Source organism: Ananas comosus, linkage group 18, assembly GCF_001540865.1.
Source record: "Ananas comosus cultivar F153 linkage group 18, ASM154086v1, whole genome shotgun sequence".
NCBI lineage: Eukaryota > Viridiplantae > Streptophyta > Magnoliopsida > Poales > Bromeliaceae > Ananas > Ananas comosus.
In genome coordinates, this window is record NC_033638.1 from 8,453,513 (window position 1) to 8,480,600 (window position 27,088).

At 37.6% G+C, this 27,088-nt stretch overlaps 4 protein-coding genes across 5 annotated transcripts; 1 reads left to right on the forward strand and 3 right to left on the reverse strand.

Moving 5' to 3' along the window:
- LOC109724233 (RINT1-like protein MAG2L) lies at window positions 592-5,197 on the reverse strand. 2 transcript variants are annotated; one of them, XM_020252978.1, is made up of 5 exons: window positions 4,471-5,197; window positions 4,275-4,367; window positions 3,806-3,924; window positions 1,497-3,655; window positions 592-1,082 (listed from the first exon to the last, which is right to left on the reverse strand). In XM_020252978.1, exons 1-4 carry the CDS (start codon window positions 4,748-4,750, stop codon window positions 1,697-1,699), a joined length of 2,451 nt encoding a protein of 816 aa, XP_020108567.1. In that variant the 5' UTR covers window positions 4,751-5,197; the 3' UTR covers window positions 592-1,082; window positions 1,497-1,696. The 2 variants fall into 2 exon arrangements, with proteins under 2 accessions (XP_020108567.1, XP_020108568.1); XM_020252979.1 differs by lacking the exon at window positions 4,471-5,197 and having other exon boundaries at window positions 3,806-3,910; window positions 4,275-4,445.
- Window positions 5,568-6,527, reverse strand: LOC109724238 (calmodulin-binding protein 25-like). Its single transcript, XM_020252986.1, has one exon. The coding sequence runs from the start codon at window positions 6,404-6,406 to the stop codon at window positions 5,855-5,857; it is 552 nt and encodes a 183-aa protein (XP_020108575.1). The 5' UTR covers window positions 6,407-6,527; the 3' UTR covers window positions 5,568-5,854.
- LOC109723806 (inactive protein kinase SELMODRAFT_444075-like) lies at window positions 9,717-13,203 on the reverse strand. Its single transcript, XM_020252290.1, has 9 exons — window positions 13,020-13,203; window positions 12,726-12,868; window positions 12,535-12,632; window positions 12,179-12,432; window positions 11,609-12,067; window positions 11,199-11,347; window positions 10,882-11,103; window positions 10,408-10,557; window positions 9,717-10,064 (listed from the first exon to the last, which is right to left on the reverse strand). The coding sequence occupies exons 1-9, from the start codon at window positions 13,201-13,203 to the stop codon at window positions 9,717-9,719; spliced, it is 2,007 nt and encodes a 668-aa protein (XP_020107879.1).
- Window positions 20,605-25,397, forward strand: LOC109724042 (probable LRR receptor-like serine/threonine-protein kinase At4g20940). Its single transcript, XM_020252666.1, has 3 exons — window positions 20,605-22,132; window positions 22,613-24,193; window positions 24,478-25,397. The coding sequence occupies exons 1-3, from the start codon at window positions 21,226-21,228 to the stop codon at window positions 25,068-25,070; spliced, it is 3,081 nt and encodes a 1,026-aa protein (XP_020108255.1). The 5' UTR covers window positions 20,605-21,225; the 3' UTR covers window positions 25,071-25,397.

Here is a 27,088-nt window from a genome sequence, read left to right on the forward strand (position 1 = left end):
TTTGTAAATATGTTTGAGCCTGACGAGAATGTCAAAACTTAGGAGGAAAGAATGTAACACATTAAGATTTGGAAGACCTATACATAAGGTATACTAGGATTAAATCTCTTAAGCATGACTAGAATCAAAAAATTAAGAGAGTTAAATGTGCTAAAACTAGAGTAGTTTTAAAACAAATGACCTCTCTAGGAAGTGGGACATCACACCATTTCTCGAGCATCTCACTGTAAAATCGATCTGCAGGCTAAATTGTATCAGGCCTGAGTTCTGTGGTGACGAAGATACGGAATTAAAGGCGTCTCCATCACTGGAGAGGCTGGATTTCAATGAAATGTACGAATGGGAGGAATGGCGCGGCACAGAGTGGTAGATTTCTCAACTCTTCGCGAATTGTCTTTGTTTTCCTGCAGGAAGTTGAGGGCAGTGCCGAGTTTCCCTAGCTTAGAGAAGCTAGTGCTGCAGTTTTGTCGGAAAACGGAGGCAATGCCGAGCCTCACATCTCTCACTAGCTTGGACACAAGAGGTCGTTAAGATCCCAGGGACCCCAGAACTGGAGAAACTTCTATTCTTCTAAGTCGAAACCCACACGCATACATGCAAAGCACTGACGAAAATAGCTATTTCTTTAATCTTTTGCTAGGTAGAAAATACAAATATCAGAGCTCAATGAGGTGATTACAACATTGACATTGTGTCCGTAATTTAAAAATCCTACTAACTATTGCTGATCTTTATGTTGAGAGAAGTATAATACAGAGCAGTCAATAAAAACTCAGCAGCTTCAGTGAGAATCGAAAGGAAAGAACATGATTCCATGGCTTTGAAGAAATCCTTTAAAGGCTAAAACCAGAGAATCACTTTAACTTGCAACATGACTTCTGATTCATCTAAGAGATGAAAATGGTGGAGAAATTCCGTTTGCAAACCTTCAAGGGCAAAGCTAAGAGTTGGACAGAGAGGGGCCAAAAAAGCACAAGAGTAGGAAAGCTAGACTTCTGTCGTTCCGATCGATATGTAAAGAGTTTAAGGTTTACAAGCCCTACTTCACCCCCTGCTTTCTTGAAGCTGTTATCTTTAGTGCTCTGCACAGGCAAAAACCATCCAGCTCAGCTAGAAATCAGAAGAACATGTAACGAAAGGAAAAGGAGAACAGCCATAGATAATCTGATCCGATCAGATGAAGTGGTGAAAATATAAAGATATATGATAAGGAACTTTCCAATATTACAGATATGAAGATGGAATTGTAGATTGTTTTATATGATCCAGTACCATAAGTTGACTTTAGTAACAAGGAACTTCATGTGAATTAATCATAGATAGTTGAGTACGGAGTTACCATTCGGTGATGATAATACAAAATGTGCAGGATAAGAATTGATATAATGATGAATAGCAAAGAAGTAGTTTCAAATACTACATCTAGGAAGATATGTATTGTATAGAGGTTCAACATAAAAAGTAAGTGATAATAAGGGTTAAGATAGAAGCATTACCATTCCAGAAATTCTCAACTTCTTGTCAAGCTGGATTCTTCAGCATCATTGTGCGCAAATTAAGGCATTTGCCATTCTCATTGCTCGAACTGAGAAACATCAACTTTCTCACCGTTTGTAAGAGCATGCATGATGATTCAACAAGGAAGAACAGTAGTAGGTAATAAATTCTAAAAACCAGAAATCCCTCTTTTTCCTGCTCACTCTCCGAATTTCCTATTCCTCAAAATACTTTCAGCTTGATTAATAGTTAGATGGTGCAATTCCTGTTGTAGCAACCATTCTTTCTTCCTTCTCTCATCAGTTACCAGTACTCTAAGGAAGTAGTCCACATCTTTCGGAGTTATGGTTAAGAGCTTTAAGGAGTTACTTATGAGTGGAAAAAAGGCTTCGGGTCTAACACATAAGGGCCTGAAAACATGAAAAAGCGCTCTCATATCGGCTTTAAATTGATAAACTCCTGACCTAGAGAACTTAACATCACTCCATGGTATACTGCTAAAGACAAAGTAGTCGAGCCCCTCAGCGATGCTTCTCCATAGATCAAGAAAATCTTTGGAGTTAAGGTACAACTTCAATTTTTCGATATGGTCCCTAAGCATATCTAGTGCTTGAACAAACCCAGGAGATATGCCTAGGTTATATTCGTCCATGACCGGAACTTTTGGCTCACTCAGTTCTTTTTCCCACTGATCGATGTTTCGAATGTAATCCCAGCACTGAGCATCAAATTCTAGTAAAAGGACAGACATGATCTCCTCGAGACAATCAGTCTCTAATTTAATAAGATACCCAATTTCATCGGCAAAAAATAACCGCGGATGTTGCTGATTATTATTTCCATCGCCGGTCATCTCTAGGAAGGTGACTTCTTCGTCCCACTCCCGAATAACAGATTCACAGTATCGAGAAGCATTAACCGTACAAGCAACTCTTAGCAAAGCTTCATCCTGTATAGCAGCAGTCATGAGTTCCAAATCTCGGCAACGTTGGAGTAAGATGACAAAGAAATTGTTCAAGAAAATGGTTGCAGAAGACCTAGCAAATTGACTTCTCATTCTCTTGCTTGGCAAAGTTTGGCCTCTTTCGATCATTGCCAGTGCAACTTTAATAACAGAATCTGCAATTGGCGGAGCTTTATAGTCTTCTCTTGTAGAGAGAAGGAAAATATCTACTTCTTCCTTATAGCCAAATTCAGATTGCTTTCCAATTCTACATAACCAACTCCTCTCATCCTCCAATTCAGGTTCTAGATTGTCATTAGCAATTTTTAGTTCTATCTCAGCCCATATCTGAAGCCAATCAGAATGCTCATTGAATACTGACAATATCGATAATGATCTCGAGAAGCCCTCGAGCTCTAAAAATGGCCCCGTCAGTTTAATTCCTGAGGAAGAAAGAACTTGCATCCTCTTATCAAAAGTGATTATCAAATCAAGTAAGTCGAGCCAGGAAGAAGATACCTCCAGATTTTCATCACTATTATGGTAGGTGCTTACAAGAACAGGAAAAACTCGTCTTTCTAGGTATGCCAATAGAATTTTGACCATAGCAGTTACCCAAGCTTCTTTGGCACTCAACCCCACTAATCTTGCTTGATCAATCAAAGGCTGCAGCACGCTGTCAACTCCATCCATAAAGTCCTTGGTTACCTTGTAAACAAGAGCAAAAACGAACTTAGGTTGATCGGACCATTTAGAAAAATGATACTCCATCTTTAGCGAAACAGGGTGAACCAACTCATCAATGGCCCAAAGGTCATCTCGATAGCAGGATTGTTTGGTGAAATCCATGTAATGCCGTGCTTCACGCTGGGCCTGCAAATGTTGCAAAGCACATAATGCTAGAAAGTTTTGAGAGTACATCTCTTTCTTCTCGCCATGCATAAGAAAGAGGGGGTTCAGCATCTCTGAGCTCCTATCTCCTTCAATGTCTGATGTCAATAGGGGTGGCGGCCATCCGAGTGCTGCAAGTAGAGCACGGTGATCATTCAGTGCCTGAGGCCTCAAAATGGCCAAAGTTTTTTCCACTCTAGAATCAACAGCTTTGACGAGATTAGCCCAACGGGGCCTACTTTTACTAACTCTTACCAACACATGTTCAATATCCTTCATGATTTTAATAGCAAGAAGCAGCTTTTCTTGCTTCCACATGATGTCCTGCATGATAAATAATGAGATATTAGCATTCAAGATTTCCTTACAGCATATCAGAACTGAAACGGTGTCCTATATCATTACCAATTCTTTCTAAAATTATTATGAGGAAAAAAGAAAAGAAAGAAAAGGAGAGAACAGGAAAACTTATACATTAAGATTTGAAGCACGTCGAAGACTTAACGACGTGTTAGTTTTTGGCGTCTGGCTCACAACGGCAAATGCCGCATCTTCAAGGTCGCCAACTAAAGCCTCCAACTGTAATGTAGTTTCTGAAATGTCAGAAGGGGTGTTAATATACATAAAGGAAACTGCACTACAAGGTGTTGCTGCTCATAAGAAGAATTATAGTTCGGATATATTCCAGAGTTACACATGTTTTGCTAAATTTCCACATAAATGCTCACTTGTAGCAATCACTGCAATAACCCACGGAACTTTCTTCGAGAATAAAAGAAAATAAAGTAGACAATAAAATCAGATATACAGATAGAAAGCAATCATACAAATGGATTTACCATACAAATATGTAACAAGCTCACATTATGAGTGTGAAATTGAACGCTAAAGTAACATTCAAATCAAACTCTAAGATCAAAACTTTTCTTAGAAAAACACTTACCAGCATATAAACGAACAGTTTCGATTCTACCAATCTCCTTCGCCAGCAATGGCAGTTGCCCCAGCTCCACATCCCCCTCTCCAACATCCGCACCTTTAAAACAAAAATCCAACAAAACCCTAATGACTGCCACAAAATCCCACGAAAACATCGGCAACGAGGAAACAAAAAATGCCCTAGTTTTAGATCGGCGAACCCCGAGAACGGCGCGGGAAGGAGCCCTCGGCGAGGTGACCGACGCGGCGGAGGATGGCGCGGACCTCGTTGGAGCGCGCGAGCCACGCCGAGGACGCGCGCGAGAGCTTCTCCTCGAGGAGGCGGAGGCCGCGCTCGCGATCGGCGCACTCGCGGCTCAGCTGGGCGGCGAGGGAGGGGGCCTTGTGGAGATCGCCATGGGACTTGAAGTGCTCGTCGAGAAACCCTAGGAGGCGCCGGGATACGGCGTCGGGCGCGCTCCACTTTGGCGGCTCCGCCATGGGAGCTCTCTCTCTCTCTCTCTCTCTCTCTCTCTCTCAACGGTCAATGTCGGAGGAGAAGCAGTTTTTAAGACGAAGGAAACATAAAGGCACCTGCGGAGTCCGCAGAGCGAGGAAATGGTAGGAGCGGGGTATTAAGTATGCGGACGCACGCAGAGATCCTCCCCGACATGTCGAGGATGTTTTTATTCTCGTTTTTCGTTTTTTGTTTTTTGTTTTTGTTTTTTTTTTACCTCTACTTACGTTTGTGATTTCGTGTTATAATTTTGGTTATGGGCCGGTCTATTGGCCCATTATGTTGGGCTTGGTGTTGGGCTCTGTACTGCTTTTCCTTTTTGGGCTGGTTGGGGAACCCATGTAATTCAGTATTTTGGACTCGCATTATTATATATTGAAAAATGCTACGTGAATAGCATTAAACAAAAAAATTACTAAGACTAGTGTAGTGTTAGATTTATACCCTACTTAGAACTTCAGAAGTGTATAAATAGCGATGCTTTTATATTTTCTTTTCAGAAAAACTACTTAAATATTTTTTCTAAAAGAAAATTATAAAATACAATTAACTAATGTCAATCCAACAAAATTTTGGGTTAAAACACAAAAACAAATTTAGACCTCTTGTAGACATGATGCTCTAGAGTCTATTAGGTTTTACTCGCGACTTCGAAAAATTCGTTATTGATGATATTTGTTTTAGCAGTATTGTCTTAACTTTCGCTCATAATTATACAGATATATCTGCCTTTCGACTTCGATAGGGTGGGGGTCAAACTCGAATTTTCAAACTCTACGTTTCCAAACAGCCTCTTCTTAGTCGTCGTCTCCTTCCTCTGTTAGTAATGTAACTCACTAATGAGCATCAACAACATAATATTTGGAGCAAGTACTAGAGCCCGTACTTAGAAGAAAAATAGCAATTAACTTAATAAAAAAAAATAAAAAAAAACTAACTAGCCTCCACCACTGATCCGCATCATACCCCTGTACATCCGTCTGATTCCCATCAGACGCCAACCGTTAAAAGCTAAATCAGAAGAAACCAAAAAAAAAAAAAAAACATTTTAAAAAAAAAAACAAATTTCGCTCTGCTCTCACATCACATCACACACTCCACGACTCGAGAGTCGGGAAACAGGGCGTCGGGTCGAACCCGTAGACCGGGCCCTCGATCGAGCCCGGCCCGAGCGAGACGTCCACGGCAACCGGCCGGTCCGTCCCGGCCCGGTCCGGCTGCGAGAAAGCCGACGAGTCGAGCGCCGGGAGGAGGAGGCTCTGCTCGAACCCGGCCCGATCCGGTTCGACCGCCGAGCCCGGCTCGAACCGGATCCCGGTCACCAGCTGCACCATCTCGCGGAAGTTGGCCGGGTCGGCGCTGATGTAGGTCGTGGGCGACCGCCGCGACGCGCGCCGCTTCCGCTTCCTGATCCGACCGGCCGGGGCCAGCCGAACCGGGTTCGAGCCGCGCGGATCCGCCCCGGCCGGGGCGGGGAAGGCGAGTTCGGGGCCCGCGGAAGCGGAGTCGGGCGAGGGCGAGATCCGGAGGGCTCCGGCTAGGGCTTCGTTGTCGCGGGCGAAGGCGTAGTCGGAGATCAGAGCGGCTTCGGGGGCGAGGAGAGGAGATAGCCACGGATCCAAGCTCGAGCCACTCGCCATTAATGGTGACGCAGAGGAAGGAGAAGAGGAGGAGGAGGAGGAGGACGAGGAGGAATGGGAGAGGGATTGTTATTTGAAAGAGAAGAGAGTGGGATTGGATTTTTATTTTTTATTCGCGTGCTTTAATAAAGAGTGGTGGGGACGAGGGGATTAATTGAGGGAGAAACCGCGTTTCTCGGGCCACGTGCCCGCGTGTGTGTGCGCGCAAAGCCGCGGTTTTTGTCGGAGCCGCTATTTGTATTTTTGGTTTTTTGATTTTGTTTTTGTGTTTTTTTAAGGGAGGATTACAATAAATCCTGGATAATTGATCTAAAATTTAGAAAGATCTTTATTACTAAAAAAAAAGTATGACCTTTCTTTCACATGTAGATAAAAATAATTTTTATTATTATATTAAGATCTTTGAAGGCTGTAAAGTTTTTTTTTTTTTCCGCTCAAAATAAAATTCAAAATTTATAGAATAGAATATAGCATAATAAGTTTGAACTAATCCAATTAAACACACTTCTTTTATCGGATCAAATAGAGTTATTTTTTAAAGTTTCAAACCAAAGCTTTAAAAAGTATCACTATTTATTTTATATCTTTTAACTTTTGACACCAGCAAATAAGCAGTAGTAAAATCAGCACTTCTAATAGAGCTATATTTTAAGGCGTCATCAGCTAATTCATTGTGTATGGCTATTAAGCTACATATATATTTATTAAAACGACAAAAATGTTGCATTAAATCGGCGCATGCATGGATGAGATCCAGCAATATTAATTAATGTTTTTTTTTTTCTGTTTTTAGGCTTCAAGTAAACTTACCAAGAGTGTAATAATTAACAATAGTATATGTCAACACTGTTGCATGACATGTTGTGTATTAGTCTTACTATTTGAGTACCTGTACAAGACTTTGGGCTACCAAGCACTTGATTACCCTCACTTGCCGACAAACAAACAATATGCAGACCCTGACACTCTCTCAACCCCCAACTAACCTCACTGACCTGCAGCCCATCCTACTTCATGAGATTGAGAATTATTAGTGGAACGTTTGAGCCCCCAGCTCTCTAGGTAAAAAAAAAAGAAGAAGAAGAAGAAGAAAGAGTCTTATTTGGGAGGTTTTAGAGAGAAAGATAATATGATATTTTTTTCGTTTATTTTTTTAGAAATAAATTTAGTTAGAAATGTGAACCAACTAAGATTCAAATTTGGGACCTCAGATATCAACTACTAAATCGTTTGCCACTTGTGCTAGGGACGATTAGTAAGATAATATATTATCGTTTCGCCTTTGTTCTCATTCTACTCCCGATTGTAATCTCTTTCAACCTTATCAATTGTCTTCCCTCTTCCCTCACTGCTGACTCAATAGCTATTTAATTTTTAGAAACGAACTCAGCTAAATTTGTAGAGTATTTAAATTTAATTTGAATTTAGAACTTTAGGTACCAATCATCAAGTTCTTAGCCAACTGTGTTAGGTACAGTCAGTTGGTAAAGGACTCGATGGTTGTAACCTATTATTTTAAGTTCGAAGTCTAATTGTTTCTTGTTTCTAATCGAGTTTATTTTTAAAAATGAATAAATAGATAGTAAACTATCTCTCTCGCTCGCTCTTTAAAAAAAAAAATAAAGAAATAAATAAAACCTCAAAAGGTCTATGTGGAGTAGGCATTTCAAAAGTAAGACCATATTATTTTTTTTTAAAAAAAAAAAACAGGAGATTGCTACACATTTCATTACGCAAAATAGCTTCAGGATCTTTGTTCACGTGCACGGTGAAAATTAATTAAATCATGTTATTTGCAATAACAGAAAGAGGTATTAGAAGAAATAAAATTAAGCTATAAATTTATGCCGCCAAATTACAAAATAGGAATCCAATGTCTATATAATGCATTAAAGGAGTTTAAAACCGACTGTAATATCATATTATTTTAAAAATTCATGAGCTAAATAATTCTACTTTTTAAGAAGTCACGCAGAGAATCAAATGTCCAACCTTTTAATCAATAAGTCAAAAGACTAACTAAATAAATAACTGCACTAAATAGTGATGACATTTTGTACGAATTGAATTGGTCTCGGTAGTTGTACTATTTTCAAATCAAAATATGATCGTATAGCACAAAGGTATGATCTTAAATATGCATATTTGCGCATGTTACCAATAGTGGAGCACTATTATGCTTCTTGCCTCGTTATTCAAATAGCTTTTGACAATGGTCCGTGACAGTGCCATTTAATAAGCGAGACATTCTCATAGTTTACTACTAAAAGAGACCCATCATGGAATGGCCAATATTATAACTACTATAATATACAATTTTTTTTTTCTAAGCCTTTATGTTTGACTTATAATGCATTGATTCTGTAAGTTGGTGTTTTATTTTACTCACTCTGACTCTTTCAGTACATTATACTTGTTTTTAATCATCCACAAAAGAATCATTCTTCGTATAGTTTCACAAGTCATAATGATGCCTATGAAGTATGAATTTTTTTTTAAAAAAAAAACAAAGGGTGATAGGTTCTTTGTCTCTCTGTTTTTTTAAATATTTTTTAGTGTTTGTTATTTAAAGAAGGCTTGTAGGCCTATTCTAGTTTGAACCAATATTTAAAGATCAACTCATATAGCAACTTGAAAATATTAATGAATTAACCTGTGACGTCAGCATGATGTTACTAGTATGTAATTATTATTTTTAATTTTTTATATATATATTGGATGCAACTTGATGAAAATACCATGATATTTGGAGAGAGATTTCAAGTTTCAAAATGAGGATTGGATTCGAAGCAATTTCCCGTTGGTAGCAAATAGTTATCCGTCCGTTACAGGACAGAATGTTGGCCCATTCACCTGCACATATTTACAGCATGCGAGAATCAAATCCGTGACTAGTGATTCTGATACTACTTGTCGGATCGTTGGTGCTAATCATTAATCCCAAAAGTTCGAACTATTATGAATACGCAATCAATTCACTTAAAGCGTACAGATATAGCGCCCATAGGTCTCGATTGTGATTCGACCCATCCAGCCTTACGCCACTTCGAGCATGACTCGGTCCACCCAGCCTCACGCTATTTTGAATATAACTCGGCCCAACACGGCCTCCCGCTACAGGACAGAATGCTGACCCATTTAAGCCAACAACGGTGACATGACATTATAGTCGTTGCCACATTATCCATCACAACCATGATGTTGTGACAATAACATGGCATCTAAGAGGAAAGAGATGGAGAAAGGGGAATTTATTGCTTACAGTGAGTGAGTGCGCGCGCAAAAGCAGAAGCTCTAGAAATTTACATACTCAGAAGTCCAGCATCTCGTCGTAAGAGATGCGAGGGGTGCTGTGAATTCTTACTCTTCTATCTGCAGAAGCTTCTCTTTTCCCGAACAGCAATCCTTCAAACAATTTACCAGGAATCAGCGGCCTGGAAGTCTGCGGTAGGTACGCCAGTCGGTATGCTTGACGCGTCTGAGACCTGCTGCTGCTCGTCGTCAGCGATTCATTCGTGCTTTCCGCCGTCTCCGTTTCTGCATCGCCTTGCGATTCATTCGACTGCGAGACGCTACAGAAAGAAGAGTGCGCTGGTGAAAAATCGTCGATACTCCAAACTGCTTCCTTATTGATTATGCATTTTAGTGCAGACTCCACCTGCACGTTTGAATTGCACATTTCAGAAAAATCATTAGTACGTAGTCCGCGGTAAGAGGTGTATGCATGTGCACTTTTCGCTTACTCTATTTCACCAAATTCTATTTTAAATCATTAGACCAATTTAGTTGACTAAATATAGCAATTAAGATGTTGGATCGCTGTGTCAACGATGCGTTAATATTAAGTAAACTAAATCACCCTATGATTTAATTTGCTAAGTTGTATTGCATCAATCCTTACTAAATGTGTGCGGCTGAAATATTGAGTTTTTCTCTTTTTTCTTTTCGAATATTCAAAAAAGTCGTAATCTTTAACTGTAAATTTTTGTTTTTATCTTTACCTTTTCCATTGAAGGCCTCTTTTCTGGATCACTGCAAAGGCATCTTTCAGCCACACTAACCATCCAGTATAGTTGATGTACATCATGGCTTTCAAGGATCCTTTCATCAATAAGTTCTGGATATATCCTGTCTCTCAAAAGTGGTCTCGCCTATTAAAACAAAGCATGAATGTGTGAGAATACATAAAAAAGCAAAAAGATAAAGTAAAAAACATACAGAACTTACCTGAACTATGGACCGTTTTGAACCTATTATCCGACCCCTCAATTTGTTTGATTTGAATCAGTCAACGACATTTTATTTATCTTTAAATGTTTAAGTAGTATACTTCATGCAATTTTCGCAACTATATATTCATACTGTTGACTGGCTCAAAATCAAGCAAATTGAAAGATTGAATAGCTGATTCAGGTAAATTCTGTACGCTTCTACCATAAGATAATTTCAGAGAAAGTCAGACTGTCATGCCTTACCCATCCTACAAGACTTTTCTCTTGATGATTCCTCTCCAGTGCAGTCTGGCCAGTAATGAGCTCCAGCAGAACAACTCCGAAGGAATAAACATCAGTCTTGGTTGAAACCCTTCCTCTTTCTGCATACTCTGGTGCCAAATATCCAACCATGCCAACTACTTTCTTTTCCGACAGTTTTTCGATGTCATTTCGCTGCATTTTGGCGAGCCCAAAATCTCCCAACTGTGACAAGTTAAGCAGGAAAAAATGAAGGTTGCATTCAGAAGGCTTATTTAGTTTATTCTCACCAGATAATTGCTAAGCAAGAAGTGCATTACCATAGGTTCGAATTCATGAGTTACAAGGATGTTACTTGGCCTCATGTCTCTGTGGATAATGTTGTTTTGATGCAGATAGTTTAAGCCTCTTGCTGCTCCCAGCGCGATGTTCATTCGATGTTCCCAACGCAAAACTTCGGGGCTGTGTTCTGCATAGTTTCAGAAACAGCTGAGACTAAGATGTAATGCCCATATTAGAGACATGTTAGGCCTTGTTTGGTTATGTTGCCCGTGTTTCGTTCCTAAAATGTTACATTCTATGTGGTTTGATGTGCTAGAGGAAGAGTGAACAATCCTAATCTTGTCGTAGTTGATTAGCTCGCAACGCAGAAGAAGAAGAAAAAAGAATCAATCTCAAACAAGGCCTTAACATTTTCTTTAGAGAAGAACGCGAGGATTACGGTTCTTACTTGACAGGTGCACGTCTAACGAACCATTGCAGACATATTCATAGACGAGGAGCTTTTTACTTCCTTCGGAGCAGGAGCCCAACAACATGACCACATTTTTGTGTGTAGCCTTGCTCAGAACCTCAACCTCTGCCCTGAATTCATTCTCCCCCTGTAAACTCGCCGCTTTGTATTGCTTTACTGCTATCAAGTTCCCGTCTTCAAGCTTACCTCTGTAAACCGCTCCGAATCCTCCTTCCGACAAGAAATTTTCAGCTGAGAATCCATTCGTAGCCGCATGCAGCTCCGAACACGTATACGCTCTCTTCATCTTGACCTTCGGTCTCACGTTCCCGCATTGTTTACATGCAAGGTTTTCTACTGCTTCTTCCATCTTCGGTTCCTCAACCGTACTGTTTCGACCGATTTGCAAGTCTATTTGAGAGCCGTCGGGGTCGACTTTTGTTGATCTCTCATTGTCTGCATTAAAATTGGAACATGACAACAAAATATCAAGGCTCTAATTGTTCTGCTACACACAATAATCTATGTGGATCATAAGGAGTTTATTACTGCAATATCAAAGCTTACTCGAGGGCGATAGCTCCAAGCTGAAAAGATCCTCATCGTCGAGAGGGGACAATGTCACCTTAATTGTTCTCTTCTCTGATCCTGTCGAAACTTCGTTGGATATTATTTTGCTCTTTGGACTTAGCTCTGTACTCCCCGTACCCGTCTCAACGGTTTTCGGCCCCCTCAGAAGCTCGACGCTATTGTTACGGTTCACCTTTGAGATACCGCAAGATAGCCTCTCCATTAAGTATCTCTTGTCCCTAGTCATTCCTCTGTAAAAGAGTTTTTGTTACACATTGTTTTACTGGTGGTGCACGAACGAGTCGATTTGCTACGGTAGAAATCAACAAATGAGATCATGATCTTTGCCGAACCTGTCGAGAATTACCCATGTTGCCTTCAGTTTCTCTGCAGCTTCGACAGCCGCCAATTTTGGCGAAGATGCCTGCACCACCTGTCTGTGAAATACAATCTGACATTGGAATAAGGAAAATATGTTACAAATTTCGTATTCTGGATCTCATCATGAATGTGAATTGCGCATCAACCGTTTTCTGCATCTTACTCTTTTTGCTTCGCAAAGTTCGCTGATCGGTGAGATCTCTGCGCTGTCTTGGTATTCATTTTCTCTTCCCTCGACGTCTTCTTGGGTAGTTTTCTGCTTTGCGTGCAGCTTAGGATTCGCCGCTACGCTGCTATTACATCCGACTGAAGGCGAAGCACAAAGCGGAAATAAATCGGTAGAAAAGATTGTTTGAAAACATATACATATATATATGTACATATGATCTTGTTGTAGTCTTTGCAGTTACCGACTACTTTGTTATGCCGAGAAACAAACAAATGCTTGATTTCTTACTGAGTTTCGCGGCTCCCATGTAACGAAACATACTAGGGATATTAACCTGGTGGAGAACTCCAAGGAGTGTGAGTTCATCTCCAGGTCTAAGTGAAAGGGCATCTATGGCCCAATTTACTGCACTAGAACTGATTTCTCTGGATGCATCCTGGATCACTAACACCCTCTGAGCCTCCGACGACATCTTACTTTTACAACTAAAAGGTGTGTTTATACTACGATCGCGAAAACAGTGAGTGCGAATTCACTAGAAATGCGAAACTATATGATAACAACAACAATACTTGAACAATATATTCGCGACGACTATTCTACAGAAATGATGAACACAAGTAAGTATTATTAAGGTGCATGAAAAAATAAATTGGAGCAACAGCGGCTTCTCCGGGACTCGGAGATACAGTTCAAAACTTTTGCGTAAAGTCGGTGTATAAAAAGAAAGATGTAACAAAAATGGTGTGTTCCTGAAAGAAGGATTGTTTATAGGAACTGGGGCTGCAGAGGTGGTTGGTTGATCCAGGGGAAGCATCTGAGTGCGAAGAGAATATAATTTGCACATTCGGATATACAGGGGAGGTTCTGAGCTTTTAATAGAATCTTTGTTCTTGTGATCTCCACTGATTCTTTATCATTTTCCTGATTCACTGCTTCGGGAGCTCAGAAGAGGACGCGGAGAAAACAGAGGCTTGCATTGATATACATCTTGTTATTTTCTCCTTCGCGGGTCTGGCTCCAAAATTGGATACATTGCACATTTGGTCCTCAAACTATGATGATGGTGACGCTTTAGTCCTCAAAAGTCTAATTAGTAGATGATGTAACAACATTGTAATTGATAATACTGTAACAATCCAACCTAACCTCCCGACGAATAAGCACATCTGGAAGCTAAAAATTTCCGTTAAAATTAAAGTCTTCATTTGACTACTACTTCGAAAGAGATTACCCACTGCCGACAGATTGCTCAGCCGAGGCATGCACGTAGATCAGATCTGTGCTTTCTGCGCAATCCTCACAGAAAGCTGCGACCACATTTTCAACGACTGTGTGTACGTTCGGTACCTTCTTGTCAGTATGGGAGGAGTGGACGCAAACAACGACAACACAGCTGACGCTAGAGGTCTCTGGGCCGAAAGTACGGAGATCCCTATCAAATCGTCAAGAAAACATCGCTTGATCGTTCTGGCTGTGACTTGGTGGGTAATCTGGACGGATAGAAACAACTATATTTTTAATGGAAAACAGCCTAATGTCTCCGGATCTCTAGAATGTCTCAAACTACTGGTCAACAGCTGGACCACTATGCTCTGAAGCCCTTCTTGTACTTTTAACTTTGACCTTCCTTTCTCCTTTCTTTAGCTTTTAATTTAATTCTCACATTTTGCTGACCCCTCGGAGGTCTAAGCTGCTTCCAACTTGTATACTCAGTTCATTTGACTTAATGAATGAAGCAGGTAGTTTGCTACCTATTTCTCAAAAAAAAAAAAAGTGCTTGTGATTTTTTAGCCGTCGAATCACCTCAAGATCCGTACAACACTACTAATAATAATTTCTTCGGGCTCAAACCATCGGCCTAAAATATTTAAATTCAGCTACTATTATTATAGTCTTTGATTTTTTATATTTTTAATCATAGATGTGTCAATATTTAAAATATTATATTACTTTTATATCAATAATATGTTAAAATTTAGTCAACCAAATTAAATTGCAAAATTTGATTGTAATAATTTATCCATCCAACGTTCAATAGCAGTGTAACACCGCATAGGATTTAGCAAACAATTGGATTTATGTTTATTAATTTTAAATGTAAGAATTTGAGGACACGAGGCCGATTCGGTGAAAGAAGAAGCATGGTTTAAACCCCCCGATCTCATAATTAAACTGCGACGCAGGTAAAACAAATCAGGGTGCTAAAGAAGAGTGGAGTCCTTTTTCCTACTTTTTAATAAAGTGGAGGTATATTTTCTTAATGTGATCATCTTTGATCGTGTCGCAGAGTGTTGAGCACGTATTGCTGGCACTAATTTTATATGCTTCCTCGAATCTGGTGTAAGCACTGCAGCACACCAAGTAAAGAATCCTCCAGATACATTTATTAGTTGAATATATATACAGAGAGAGAAATCAAGATGCTATTTTTATAAGCACTGCAGCACACCAAGAGAATTGGGAGATGCTATTTTTATAAGCACCGGGAATTTGGTGTTTGTAAGTTTTTTAGATCTATCCCTTGACTAATTTCATCCTTAAGATCATGTTATTCCACCAACCATCCAGGCATCCACTCAATCTTAGAAAAATTATTAATAGTACCAAACACTTGGTGCTATTAGATTTTCGGCCTTTGAATGAAGGGATGTGCGATTAAGATGATACTGAACCTCTATGGTTTAGTGGGTGGTTGATTGAATAATATATATATATATATATAGAGAGAGAGAGAGAGAGAGAGAGAGAGAGAGAGAATTGAGCATGAATGCTATTAGTAGCAAATGAGTTCTGTTACCATCTATTTATTTTTGATGATGGAGTCTCCAATTGATGATTGGCATCGTTGAATATGATCTATACGACTTAAAGTATCTAAACACCAAATTTTATACGTTTCTGATATTGTTCTCTTGTCGATCAAGTGGACATAAAAATGAACAATTAAAAATGAATATTCTTTAAAAAGTGATGATAGAAGCATTGTAATCAAGATTAAGAGTATAGATCTTGTTTTAAACAATTTAAAGAATTTTCTAATCAGGATTCAATTGATTTGGATACCTTCGTGCTGTTCAGAAAACATTTCATACGAATCATTAAAATTATAAATTTTAAAACCCTTTGATTATTAGGCCAATGATGTCAAAAAGATTTAAAATATGATTTCTAGGTACTTCAAGTGATATAGATTATGTTCAACGATGCTGATCGTCGATTTGGAGGTTTAATCATAAAAAATAGATAGGTGGCAACAAAACTCATTTCCTACCAATAGCATTCCAGCCCAACTCTCTCTATATATAGAATTATACTACTATACTATTAATAGTACCAAATGCTTGGTGTTATTAGATTTTTCATTCTTGGTGAAAAGATGTGCGGTTATGATGATAGTGATCCCCTAAAATTGAGTATGGTGGTTGGTTAAATAGTATAATCTAATAAGTAAAAATGATTAAAAAAAATATATCTAACGGTGAAAAATTCGATAATGCTAAATGCTTGGTACTATCGATAGTATAATAACTGGGCTCTATATTAAAAATAGGAGCTGAAGTGTTGACCATATAATTTAGTCACTCTATTTTGCATGGATAATGCAGCCTAGGAGTTGCTTAGTTTCCAAGTAAATATTTCAAAATTTTAAAAAATATTTTTTGCCTATTTGATATTCAAAAAAATAATTTTTGAATTTCCTTTAGATTTTGTGAAAAGAAATGTGTTTTTGATCATGTTTTTTCGTAAAGCATTTTTTTTTATTTTTTAAGAAACCAAAAGGTTACTTATGCAGTGGCTTAGAAATGGGATATTTAAATGTTTCCAATATTTGCCACGAACAGTTGACTAACTATCAAAATTAATTTAATCATCCTTTATAAATGCCAACATAAAATATAGTGGAGATCATTATTATCTCTTTTTTTTTTTTCCAAACTTCGTGAGTTGATTGCACTATCGAATTATGCTTGAGTGAATAAAATTTATTGCAGCTGTTACAACTATAAATTTATTTTATAGTAAAAAATAAAACTTAATACAAATTTTTCTGGTAATCAAACAAGACAATAAATCAATAATGAAAAAAAAAAAGATAACAATTGTATTGGTGCATACAAATAATACAATGATACAAAATTTAAGTTTTTGTTTTTTTTTTTTTTCGGCAAAACAAAATTTGTTTGATTAAAAAAGACTAAAATACAGAAAACTTTCCTGTAATAACTCACTTTTTCACCTACCCCTGACATTTAAAAACCTACACTTTGGCCCTTGTAAAATAAAAAATGTGCACTTCACCACCCCTACCGTTAGAGTTCCGTTATAAAATATTTTTTTATACCGAAAATATCCCTCCGTCATCTTTTTTGTTGCTTCGCCTCCCTCTGGCTCGCCGCCTTGCCGCCGCCTCGCCCGCCTCGCCGTCCTCCACTACCCCGCCCTCGCCCACATCCCCTTCGCGCTCCTCCGCCGCCTCGCTTTCGTCCTCGTTACTCTTTCCTATCTCTCCATAAACACCCACCTCGATTTTCTTTCTATTATCGTCGAAATCGAGGGGCGACGAGGGTGCAGGAGGAGAAGGGGAGTAGGTGTAGAAGGAAATGGAGAGAAATCGCGGACGATTGAAGTAGGAATCGCGGCCGATCGAAGGGGCGGCTGAGGAAGATAAGGAAGAAGACAAAAATGGCAAGGGGCAAAATGATCATTTTACACACCGTAACCTTTCTGTGAATATTTTTTATTTTATAAGGAGACAAAGTATAAAATTTTTAATGTTATGAGGGAAAAATGAAAAAGCGAATTATTATAAAGGGTTTTTCTGTAATTTAGCCATGGAAGGAAAGACACCGAAAGTGGCCTCAATCCCGCAGCTGCGACAGTCGGGTAGTGGACTGGTGGGTGAGACAGTCTATTCTGCTTCTGAATCTCTGCTACCACTAGCTTTAATTCGAAAGATTGCGTGAACTCGGTCCGCGGTCGCAGTCATGGACCACTTAATACAATATTATTATTTTTTTTTAGAGATAGGTAGCACGCTACCCGTTTCGTTTATTTCATTTAAAAATAAACTTAGCTGAAAATGTGAATCAACTAGGATTCGAACTTGGGTCTCGGATACCAACCACCAAGCCCTTTACCACTTACTCTAGGGACGGTTGGTCTTAATACAATATTTTTGGGTTAATTTCATACAGCGCTCTGTAAATGTATCGAATAACAAATATATCGATCTCTATAAAGTTTACTTTTTATATTTATCCTTACTGTTTATTTTCTTAATAAAAGATAAGTGAAATGATACTTTTACTATGACAAATATATCTCTTCAAAAGTTACAGAAATGTCATTCTAAAAATTTTCAACGATCAGTTTTTGTTATATTTTTTTAACCAATCCTAGCAGTAAGGGTATATTTGAAAACGTTAGGATTTTTGTAATGATAAATATAAAAGTTAAACTTTGTAGAGATATACCTGCTATTCGATATATTTACAGGAAGTTATATGGAATTAACCCTACTTTTTTCTTAATATATTTTTACGTTTTCTAACTCTCAAAAATTTAAAATTTAAAGAATTTACTCTCAAAGTGTTCTAAGCACAATCCCCAATATGATAAATATTGATTGGCTTATATATTGCACATACAAAAGAGTGATATCAAAAAGGTCAACTTTTGCTCATGCATTTAAAAAATCAGAGTTCAAATATACGGTAATTAGGTTAGGCTGTATACAACGTAAATTGTTAAAGGGTTTTTTTTTTTTTTTTGGTATCTAGCTCTCTCTTTTTTTAAGAAGAAAATTGGCCTAACAAATTTATATTTGTATAAATAATTATTTTCTTGCCACGCGAGTGTCTAGATGACATTTTTAAGTTGAACACAGTAATTTGACCACCGTATTTAAATACGATGATTGAATCATCGTATTATTTTTTATATTTTTTATTATTTAAATTTTTTTTAAAAAAAGGCTAGAATGTAGAAATAAACACGGTAATTCAATCACCGTGTTCAATTTAAAAATACCAACATCGTGCTCGCATGGCCATGAGAGGTCCATATATGCAAATATAAATTTACTAAAACTATTTATAAAAATAAACTTTTTGAGAGAGCTAAATGTAAAAGAAGTCCTTGTTAAAGAGACATCAGGTATACAAGTATAATCTATAAACCTGCGTATATGGTTAAAAAAAAGAAAAGAAAAGAAAGTATTATTGACGTTGCCAATGAAAAATTCTAGAACGTACCAGTTATATTAGTGAAGCGCCGACATCTCCAATTATTAAAATAATTTTTTTAAATTTATTTATCCTATTATGATTATAATTTTTTTTTTGTTATACGTTTTTTTCAAATAAAAAGATGTGATCGACAGCCTGTTATTAATGATGTGGTGCAAGTGTGACAGGCGCAGCAGACTTTTTCGTTGCCCGAGAGGCGATCTGCGGTAGCAAGCACTGGGAATGATTGGGAGGTCTAGGGATGATGTGGTGCACGAGGCCCAGGAAGTAATTTGTGGTACAGTGGATACCAGCTCCGCTGGCAGCAATTTGGGATTAATTGTTGGGACCCGACGACAGCTCGGAATAACCCCCGATCGTACTGCCTTCCCGCTTTCTATTTTGGCAGCTCTCCTTTGTTGGCGTGGAGGGCAGGAGGCGAGAATATGAGAGAGAAAAAAAAAAAAAATTATATTTTTTTTAAAAAAAATTAAAAATATTTTGAGAACATTATGAACTTACGACATTAATAGAGAAAACGAAATAATCAAATTATTTTTATTTATTTTATAAAAGTAAATAAAATTTTGAGATATTTTTATTATTTTAAGATTATTTTAGTGTAAATTATAAGAAATAGACGGATAGTGACAAAGATAGAAAGAGACTAAATGTTTAAAGTTAAAATTTTGAAGTAATAAAATATAAATTTTTTTAAAAAGTCAAAGCAGATATTTACGATAAAATTTTCTTTAAGATTTTTTGTATTTTAATCAAGAAAAATTAAAAATATGTGAAATTCACCCTCAACAATAGGCTGAAATCGACGACTTATCTAAAATATGAACTATTTTGAGTCAAATCTAAGAAAACTTTAGTTTTGCATTTTATTTTTTTAATTTGTTTAATTTGAGTTAGTTAATAATATTTTGACTTCAAGAATTAAATACGTTATTTTTTTTTACAAATTTAGTTAGCATACTTTATGCACTTCTCCTAACTATAAATTCAGTAAAGTAAATAATTAGCTTAAAATTTTAAATCAAAATATTGTTAACAGATTGAAATCAAATAAATTGAAAGATTAAATAGTAAAATTAAAAATTAACAGATTAGATAGGTAGCCGATTCAAAATGATTTATAATTTATGTAAGTTCTGTACATTTTGACCTCAAAGTATGGTGTAAATTTAATATTCTACCCATTTTAAGATTTGAAATTTAAATATTTTTAGTATTAAAAAGATAAAAATTTTGATTTGTGATGATAAAATTGACTATTAGAGAAAGGAATGTAAAATTTACATCCACTCTTGAGTGCACAGTAATATTATTTAAACAAATTCCTCGATTCTAATAATTTTTTTAAATACGTACCTTTCTAACTTATAATTCTTTATTTAAGTTATTTTAGTCATTTAAGTTAAAAGTGTTATCAAATTTAATATCTTAATTAGTATAAACTAACTAAAATTATCAACTTTGATTTATTAGTAAAAAATTGATCAAGGTTTAATTTTTCTTTTTGCTAATATCTTTTAATTCCAAAACAGTAAAAATTTAGGGAGTATCAATAAAAGAAGAAGGTGATATAGTTGGGTGTTGAGGGGATCTCCAAACATTTCTATTAAAAAAAAAAAAAGAGGAGAGAGAAATAAACATCTGTCATTGGCTACTCCATGGTCTTGGTTGGGGAGAGAGAGAGAGAAAAAAAAGAAAAGAAAAGAAGAAGAAAAGGTCACTCCTTTCACTAAAAAAAAGCCCTTTTTCCTCTTCCTCTTTTACCACCCCCTCCCCCTTCTTTGTCTCCATCTTTCTCTGAAGTGCACTAATGATGGAGCAAAGTTTCCATCTTTGAGCTTCTCCTCTCTCTTTTGCCATTAAAAAAAAGATAACTTTTTGCCACCCCTTTCTCCCCCTTTCCACTCTCTTTTGCACTTCACCAACCCTGATCTTTCCCTATCTCCTTGTTTTGGTTACTTGATTTGGGGTTTGGAGCCCCAAATGCATGTGGGTCAGTTGAGATTTTGAGTAATTTGGTGATTTTGTGCACACATTATGTGCTGTCACATTGCTTCCTCCTTTTACTGTGCATGAATTTGCTGTACTTCTGATTGAAATTGTGTGATTGCTATGTATGATTCATGATTCATTGTTTGCATTTTAGCTCCACTTTTAGTGTCTTGTGTGTACTGTGCATTAAATCTTGCATCTTGTGAAAAAAAAACCCACCCTTTTGATCACTGTTCTTCTGTAGCTAAGTAATGCAGTTCACTATCCTGTTTCTTTTCATCTGGGTAGGAGGTATTAGTGGAGATTCGGACTTCGATGCGCTCGTCGAGTTCCGAAAAGGGATTCAGGAAGACCCTTCCGGCCGAATCATCGATTCTTGGAACCCTAGCAGTGAGCTTGATTCTTTTGGTTGCCCCATTAATTGGTATGGGGTACAATGTAGCGCCGGTCGGGTTTCTTCGATCGCTTTGGGTAATGTCGGTTTGGTTGGAAACATCAGTTTCTCGGCGTTAACAAAGATGTCGATGCTTCAAAACCTATCTCTGTCAAACAATCAGTTAATCGGTGTTCTCCCCCCCGAAATGGGGCTTATTAGCTCTTTGGAGCTTCTAGATCTTTCCAACAACTTGTTTTCGGGTCCTATTCCTGCTCAGTTGACAAAGTTGGTGAATTTGGTCTATCTCAATCTGTCCTCGAACAGTTTTAGCGGAGTTTTGCCACCTGGGTTCCAAAATTTTAGAAAATTGAAGTACTTGGATCTTCAAGGCAACAATTTTTCGGGGAAAGTAGATGAGGTTTTTGCTGAATTACAGGGTTTGGTCGATATTGATTTCAGCAGAAATCAGTTTTCCGGGTCACTGAAGTCGATTTCTGATGATTCAGCTATTACGAGCTCGCTGCGGTATCTAAATGTCAGCCACAATGGTCTGTCTGGGGAGCTATTCTTAAAAGGTTCGGTGCCTTTGTTCGATAGCTTAGAGGTTTTCGACGTGAGCTTCAATCAGCTCAGCGGCAATGTTCCTTCGTTCAATTTCATAGTTTCTCTTAGGATTTTACGTTTGAGAGAGAATCAATTTTCCGGGTCCTTGCCGGAAGCACTTTTCAGGGAAACTTCAATGGTGTTGACTGAGCTTGACCTAAGCTGCAACCAGCTTACAGGTAAAAAAAAAGGAGGAGAAATTACTAGTTGAATGCAATTATTTTGCTACATTTTACTGTGTCCTTGCTTCGAAATTGGACTTATGACTGCTTTTTATTGCATTTACCTTTTAAGATTTTACCTCATGATTCTATAAATCTATCTCCACTTTACGTAATTTATGAACACCATTGCTTCTAGATAGTGTTTTCTTTTGCCCGAAATTTTGACCGTCAACTGGTAGGTGGGGCTTTAAATGGCAGCATGGGTTATGAAAAGCGACATGTCACATTGAATATATTTGAATTTTGTACCTTTTGTTCTTCATTAACTATAAGGACTCTTAAGATAATCCGTCGGGAAAGAATGTCTTAAGAGTCCTTATATTATCTGTTCTCCTCACCAGTTGTTTCACTTACATTATGCAAGGAAATAATGTTCGTACAATGAAGTTGATCCTAGTGTGAAATTTTTGACGTAAATTTCATTCTTTTATGCAGGTCCAATAAAACGTGTAACTTCGATAACTTTAAAGAGCTTAAACCTTTCATTCAATAACCTTTCAGGCTCTTTGCCTATCACCGTAGGGAGCTGCGCGGTCATAGACTTAAGCAACAACATGCTTTCTGGGAACTTATCTGTAATCCGGGCTTGGGGAAATTATGTGGAAGTTATCGATCTAAGTTCAAATGGCTTGACAGGAATTTTGCCAAATGAAACATCTCAGTTCTTGAGGCTGGCCTCTTTCAACGTCTCGAACAACTTATTGACGGGAGAACTTCCACCTGTGATCGGAACTTATCCCGAGTTAAGTGCTATCGACCTTAGTCTCAATCAGCTCTATGGCCCTCTGCCATCGACTCTTTTTACATCAGTAAGATTGTCGATCCTGAATCTTTCGGGAAATAGCTTTACAGGAACCATCCCTTTTCCTGACGGTGAAGGCGCTTTGCCATATTCAAGCTTGACCTATCTTGATCTTTCAAAGAACTCCTTAAGTGGTCCACTGCCTCCGGAAATTGGTAGATTGAGTGGCTTGAAATTATTAAATATTGGGAAGAACAACTTTTCTGGGCAGATACCGAAAGAAATCGGTTTGCTCCAAAATCTGCAATATGTTGACTTGTCTAGTAACGAGTTGGACGGCACCATACCTAGTGGATTTACTGACGGCCTCGTTGGATTTAATGTTTCCTATAATAATCTATCAGGCAATGTTCCTAACAACTTGTTGAAGTTTCCATATTCATCATTTCATCCGGGGAATGAACTGTTGATCTTTCCTAGTTCGCCTCCTTCAAATGTTTCCGACCTTCCCTATAAGGGAAGAAAGCACGACCGTCAGATGAAGCACACTTTGCAGTACGTTCTGATCGGATGTGCTTTTGCTTGTTTTGTTCTAATAATTGTGTTAGTGATTATTCATCGAAGGATTTCTGGTCAGAAACGCAGAGGAAGTGCTACTGATAAAACCAACTCAACTATAACTCGCTGTGTCGAGGGTCAAAAATCTATAGAGCCACCTCCTGCTGCAAACCAAGATCAATATGAGCAAGGAGATGTTTCTTTGCCACCCAAAACTGATACAGGGGAGTCGTCAGCAAAAGCCGAGCTGTTTGATCGGCCAACAGTCAGTAAGTTGCCACAAAAGGACTATGAAAAGGCATCAACATCTCATTTTGCATTTTCCCCCCCTCCCGACCCATCTGTACACCAGCACCCTTCCATTCTACGGGTGTACTCTCCAGATAAACTCGCGGGTGATTTGCATCTTTTCAACAGTTCACTCGTATTCACGGCGGAAGAACTTTCTCAGGCCCCCGCAGAAATTATCGGTCGGAGTTGTCACGGAACCTCATATAAGGCTACGCTCGAGAATGGACATGTGTTGATCGTGAAGTGGCTAAAAGAAGGCCTCGCAAAGAGTAAAAAGGAGTTTGGCAGAGAAGTCAAAAAACTTGGTAACATTAAGCACCAGAATTTAGTCTCTTTACGCGGCTATTACTGGGGCCCGAGGGAGCACGAGAGGATTCTTATATCGGACTATATTGATGCAGTGTCTCTCACCACCTACCTGTGCAGTGAGTATATGTCTCGGCTTTGCTTTTTCTAAACTGTTTAATCGATCAACATTAGTACTTTGTTTTATATTACCTGTTGTACATTTGTATTATATTTGTATTATTGTATAAGATAATATTGTTTTAATCCTCGCAGAAACTTCCATACGCAGGTTTACATATTTAATGCAATTTTTACCTGTTACAACAATTCCTCTTGTACCTGACTATCTGGCGGAAAAAAAGTCATCATTTCAATGAGATAGCAAAACTGATGGATTTTTGGTTTCCTTGATCTTTTGCAGATTTCAGAGAGCGAAATCTTTCTCCTCTATCTTTGCCCCAGCGGCTAAATATAGCTATAGACATCGCCCGCTGCCTCAACTATCTACACAATGAAATGGCGATTCCTCATGGAAATCTCAAATCCTCGAACATCCTAATACAAAATGTTCCCCTTCCAAACGCACTCGTGACCGATTACAGCCTACATAGGCTAATGACACCAGCTGGCATGGCGGAGCAGGTCTTGAATGCAGGAGCTCTTGGATATCGCCCCCCAGAATTCGCGAGCACTAATAAGCCGTGCCCGTCCATAAAGAGCGACGTATACGCATTTGGTGTAGTTTTGCTTGAGCTTTTGACGGGGAAAAGTGCCGGAGAGATTGTCTCCGAAAGCCCTGGCGTCGTCGACCTAATCGACTGGGCGAGGCTTTTGGCTAGTGAGGACCGTGCTTTTGAGTGTTTCGATCGGCTTCTTCTAGAAGCCGGTAGTTCCGAAAGCTCTTCTAAAGTGCTCGAGGATCTGTTGCGGGTGGCACTTCGGTGCATTCGGTCCGCATCCGAAAGACCTGAGATCGAAACAGTTTTCGAGGACCTCTCCGCCCTATCATCATAATTCTCGCCTGCGACATTGTACATCTCGTACTGACCCGTCAGATAAACTTTAGGATCAACATGTTCTGTAATTTTCTTATCATTCATTTAATCGCGAGCACCAGCTTCCATTCCCCTTGGAATTTCATTCAATTTCATTCACTGCAGTACTCGACTGATAATAATGTCGATAATTTCGTGAAGTTTGATTGTTGGCTGGAAATAAAAAGTTCTGGTGATCTTCATTGGCTTGTCACTATGAACTTGATCAATCGGTTTAAGTTTTCTGAAACTCAGGAGAGAGATGAGTATTGTTTTGCAAACATATTTTACTTGCTTTGGATTCTGATGTGCCATGTTCTGTGCCATGTTCTGTTGAGGATGTTTTATATTTTCATTTGTCCTGTTGTGGTGACAGAGTTTAACAGTGAACCAGATGCTTCCATGCAGGTAATTTTGTCTTGTTGCTCCGCCATGGGAACGTGACATTGCTTAATAATGGTACTGCTTTAATTTTCGTGATATAACCTGCTACTGAAGTGCTGTATTTTTGTAAATAATAGAATTGAAAATGTGTTACATTTTACTGCCTCTGATTTTCACTTTTCTGTAGACTTATAAATATAATATTTTACTATTATATAACAAAATCATTTATTACCTGTCTGGAATATAAATGATTTATTACCCAAAAAGCTTTAATGTAACACCTTATTATATTATATATAATAATATACTAGTGTAGTTATCCGCACGATGCAACGGATAGATATTATCAAAACAATTTTTTTTTATCATTGTTGATCATCAATGATAGTCTGAAATTGTACATATATAAACAAAAAAAATAAAGTGAGGAGATGAAGAAAGAAAAAAAGAGAGAAAAAAAGAGAGGCGTAAAATGAAGGAATGCCAAAATAATTTAAATAAAATTACTAGCCAGATTAATAATTTAATTAATTTAAATAAAAATAATTTAAATAAAAATAGCTCAAGTTGCTATAATTTTCATATATAAACTTTAATATGATTTAAATTGTATTTGTTGAATTAGATTTTAATTGTATAATAGTAAATTTTTTAAAATTATTCAGTATATATATATAAAATTGTAAATTAGGGTAAGCAATTATTTATAACATACATGCAAATTCTTTAAAAGACATCTAATTCTAGAAACAAATCCTATAAAAAAAATATTTTCTATCAGCTTATTATTTAATAATTTTATATACATCTAAATAACTATAAAAGAAATTGAAAAAAGCTAATAAATAGGGTAGTTAAAAAAAAACATTGAAGAAAATGCAAAATACAAAAAAATTCTGATCACTTGATTATCACCATATATACTATCAGTAGTAACTTGATTATATATCCATACACTCTTTTCCGCTTCTGTCGTCGCTGCCGCCGCCGCCGCATCCAAGATCTTCATCTTCTACCACCACTGCCATCTCAACCAAATACACAACGAGATTTGCGGATTTTATGGACTCAACGCGATGTGACAGTGATAAAAGCGAGCGACTTTTATAGGAGAGGGAGATCGGTGAAAGAGGTTTAGCAAAGTTGAAAAACGAAAAAATTAATGGAGATATAGGGGGAAGAAAAAAAAAATATTAATTAATTATAATAATAAAGAGAGAGAATGTAAGTTATTGGAAGGTAAAAAGACGGACGTTAAAGAATAAGAGAAGAGTTAGAATTATTGGAAGGTGAGGAAGTCTACGGTGAAGAAGATGAGAAAAGAATAATTAAAAAATAAAATAAAATATTTAAAAAATATAAAAAAATAAGAGCTTGCCACGTCATCATTTGATATTGGGAATTCATATAAGAATATAGATATAGGTATAGATAGATATAGATATAGATTATATTATATATGTTTTATGAACATTAAAGTAGGGGTGAATGCTTAATTAGATAGGCTATTAATGAAGAGGCTCTCCCTATAATTCTTTTGTCAACCGGAGTATGCTTGAATTATCGCGATATCTTACTGTTAAAATAAGGGCCCGTTTGGTTCACAATTTA

Excerpts from the sequence above, each read along its gene's own strand:
- LOC109724238 (XM_020252986.1), bottom strand. The coding sequence starts at position 6,406 with ATGGCGAGTGGCTCGAGCTTGGATCCGTGGCTATCTCCTCTCCTCGCC.
- LOC109723806 (XM_020252290.1), bottom strand. The coding sequence starts at position 13,203 with ATGTCGTCGGAGGCTCAGAGGGTGTTAGTGATCCAGGATGCATCCAGA. Across the intron at positions 12,068-12,178 it reads CTTGGAGCTATCGCCCTCGA|ACAATGAGAGATCAACAAAA; the intron begins GTAAGCTTTGAT and ends ATTTTAATGCAG. Across the intron at positions 10,558-10,881 it reads AGAAAAGTCTTGTAGGATGG|GCGAGACCACTTTTGAGAGA; the intron begins GTAAGGCATGAC and ends TTGTTTTAATAG.
- LOC109724233 (XM_020252978.1), bottom strand. The coding sequence starts at position 4,750 with ATGGCGGAGCCGCCAAAGTGGAGCGCGCCCGACGCCGTATCCCGGCGC. Across the intron at positions 4,368-4,470 it reads CTTCCCGCGCCGTTCTCGGG|GTGCGGATGTTGGAGAGGGG; the intron begins GTTCGCCGATCT and ends TTTGTTTTAAAG. Across the intron at positions 3,925-4,274 it reads AACTGTTCGTTTATATGCTG|AAACTACATTACAGTTGGAG; the intron begins GTAAGTGTTTTT and ends CTGACATTTCAG.
- LOC109724042 (XM_020252666.1), top strand. The coding sequence starts at position 21,226 with ATGCAGTTCACTATCCTGTTTCTTTTCATCTGGGTAGGAGGTATTAGT. Across the intron at positions 22,133-22,612 it reads AAGCTGCAACCAGCTTACAG|GTCCAATAAAACGTGTAACT; the intron begins GTAAAAAAAAAG and ends TCTTTTATGCAG. Across the intron at positions 24,194-24,477 it reads TCTCACCACCTACCTGTGCA|ATTTCAGAGAGCGAAATCTT; the intron begins GTGAGTATATGT and ends GATCTTTTGCAG.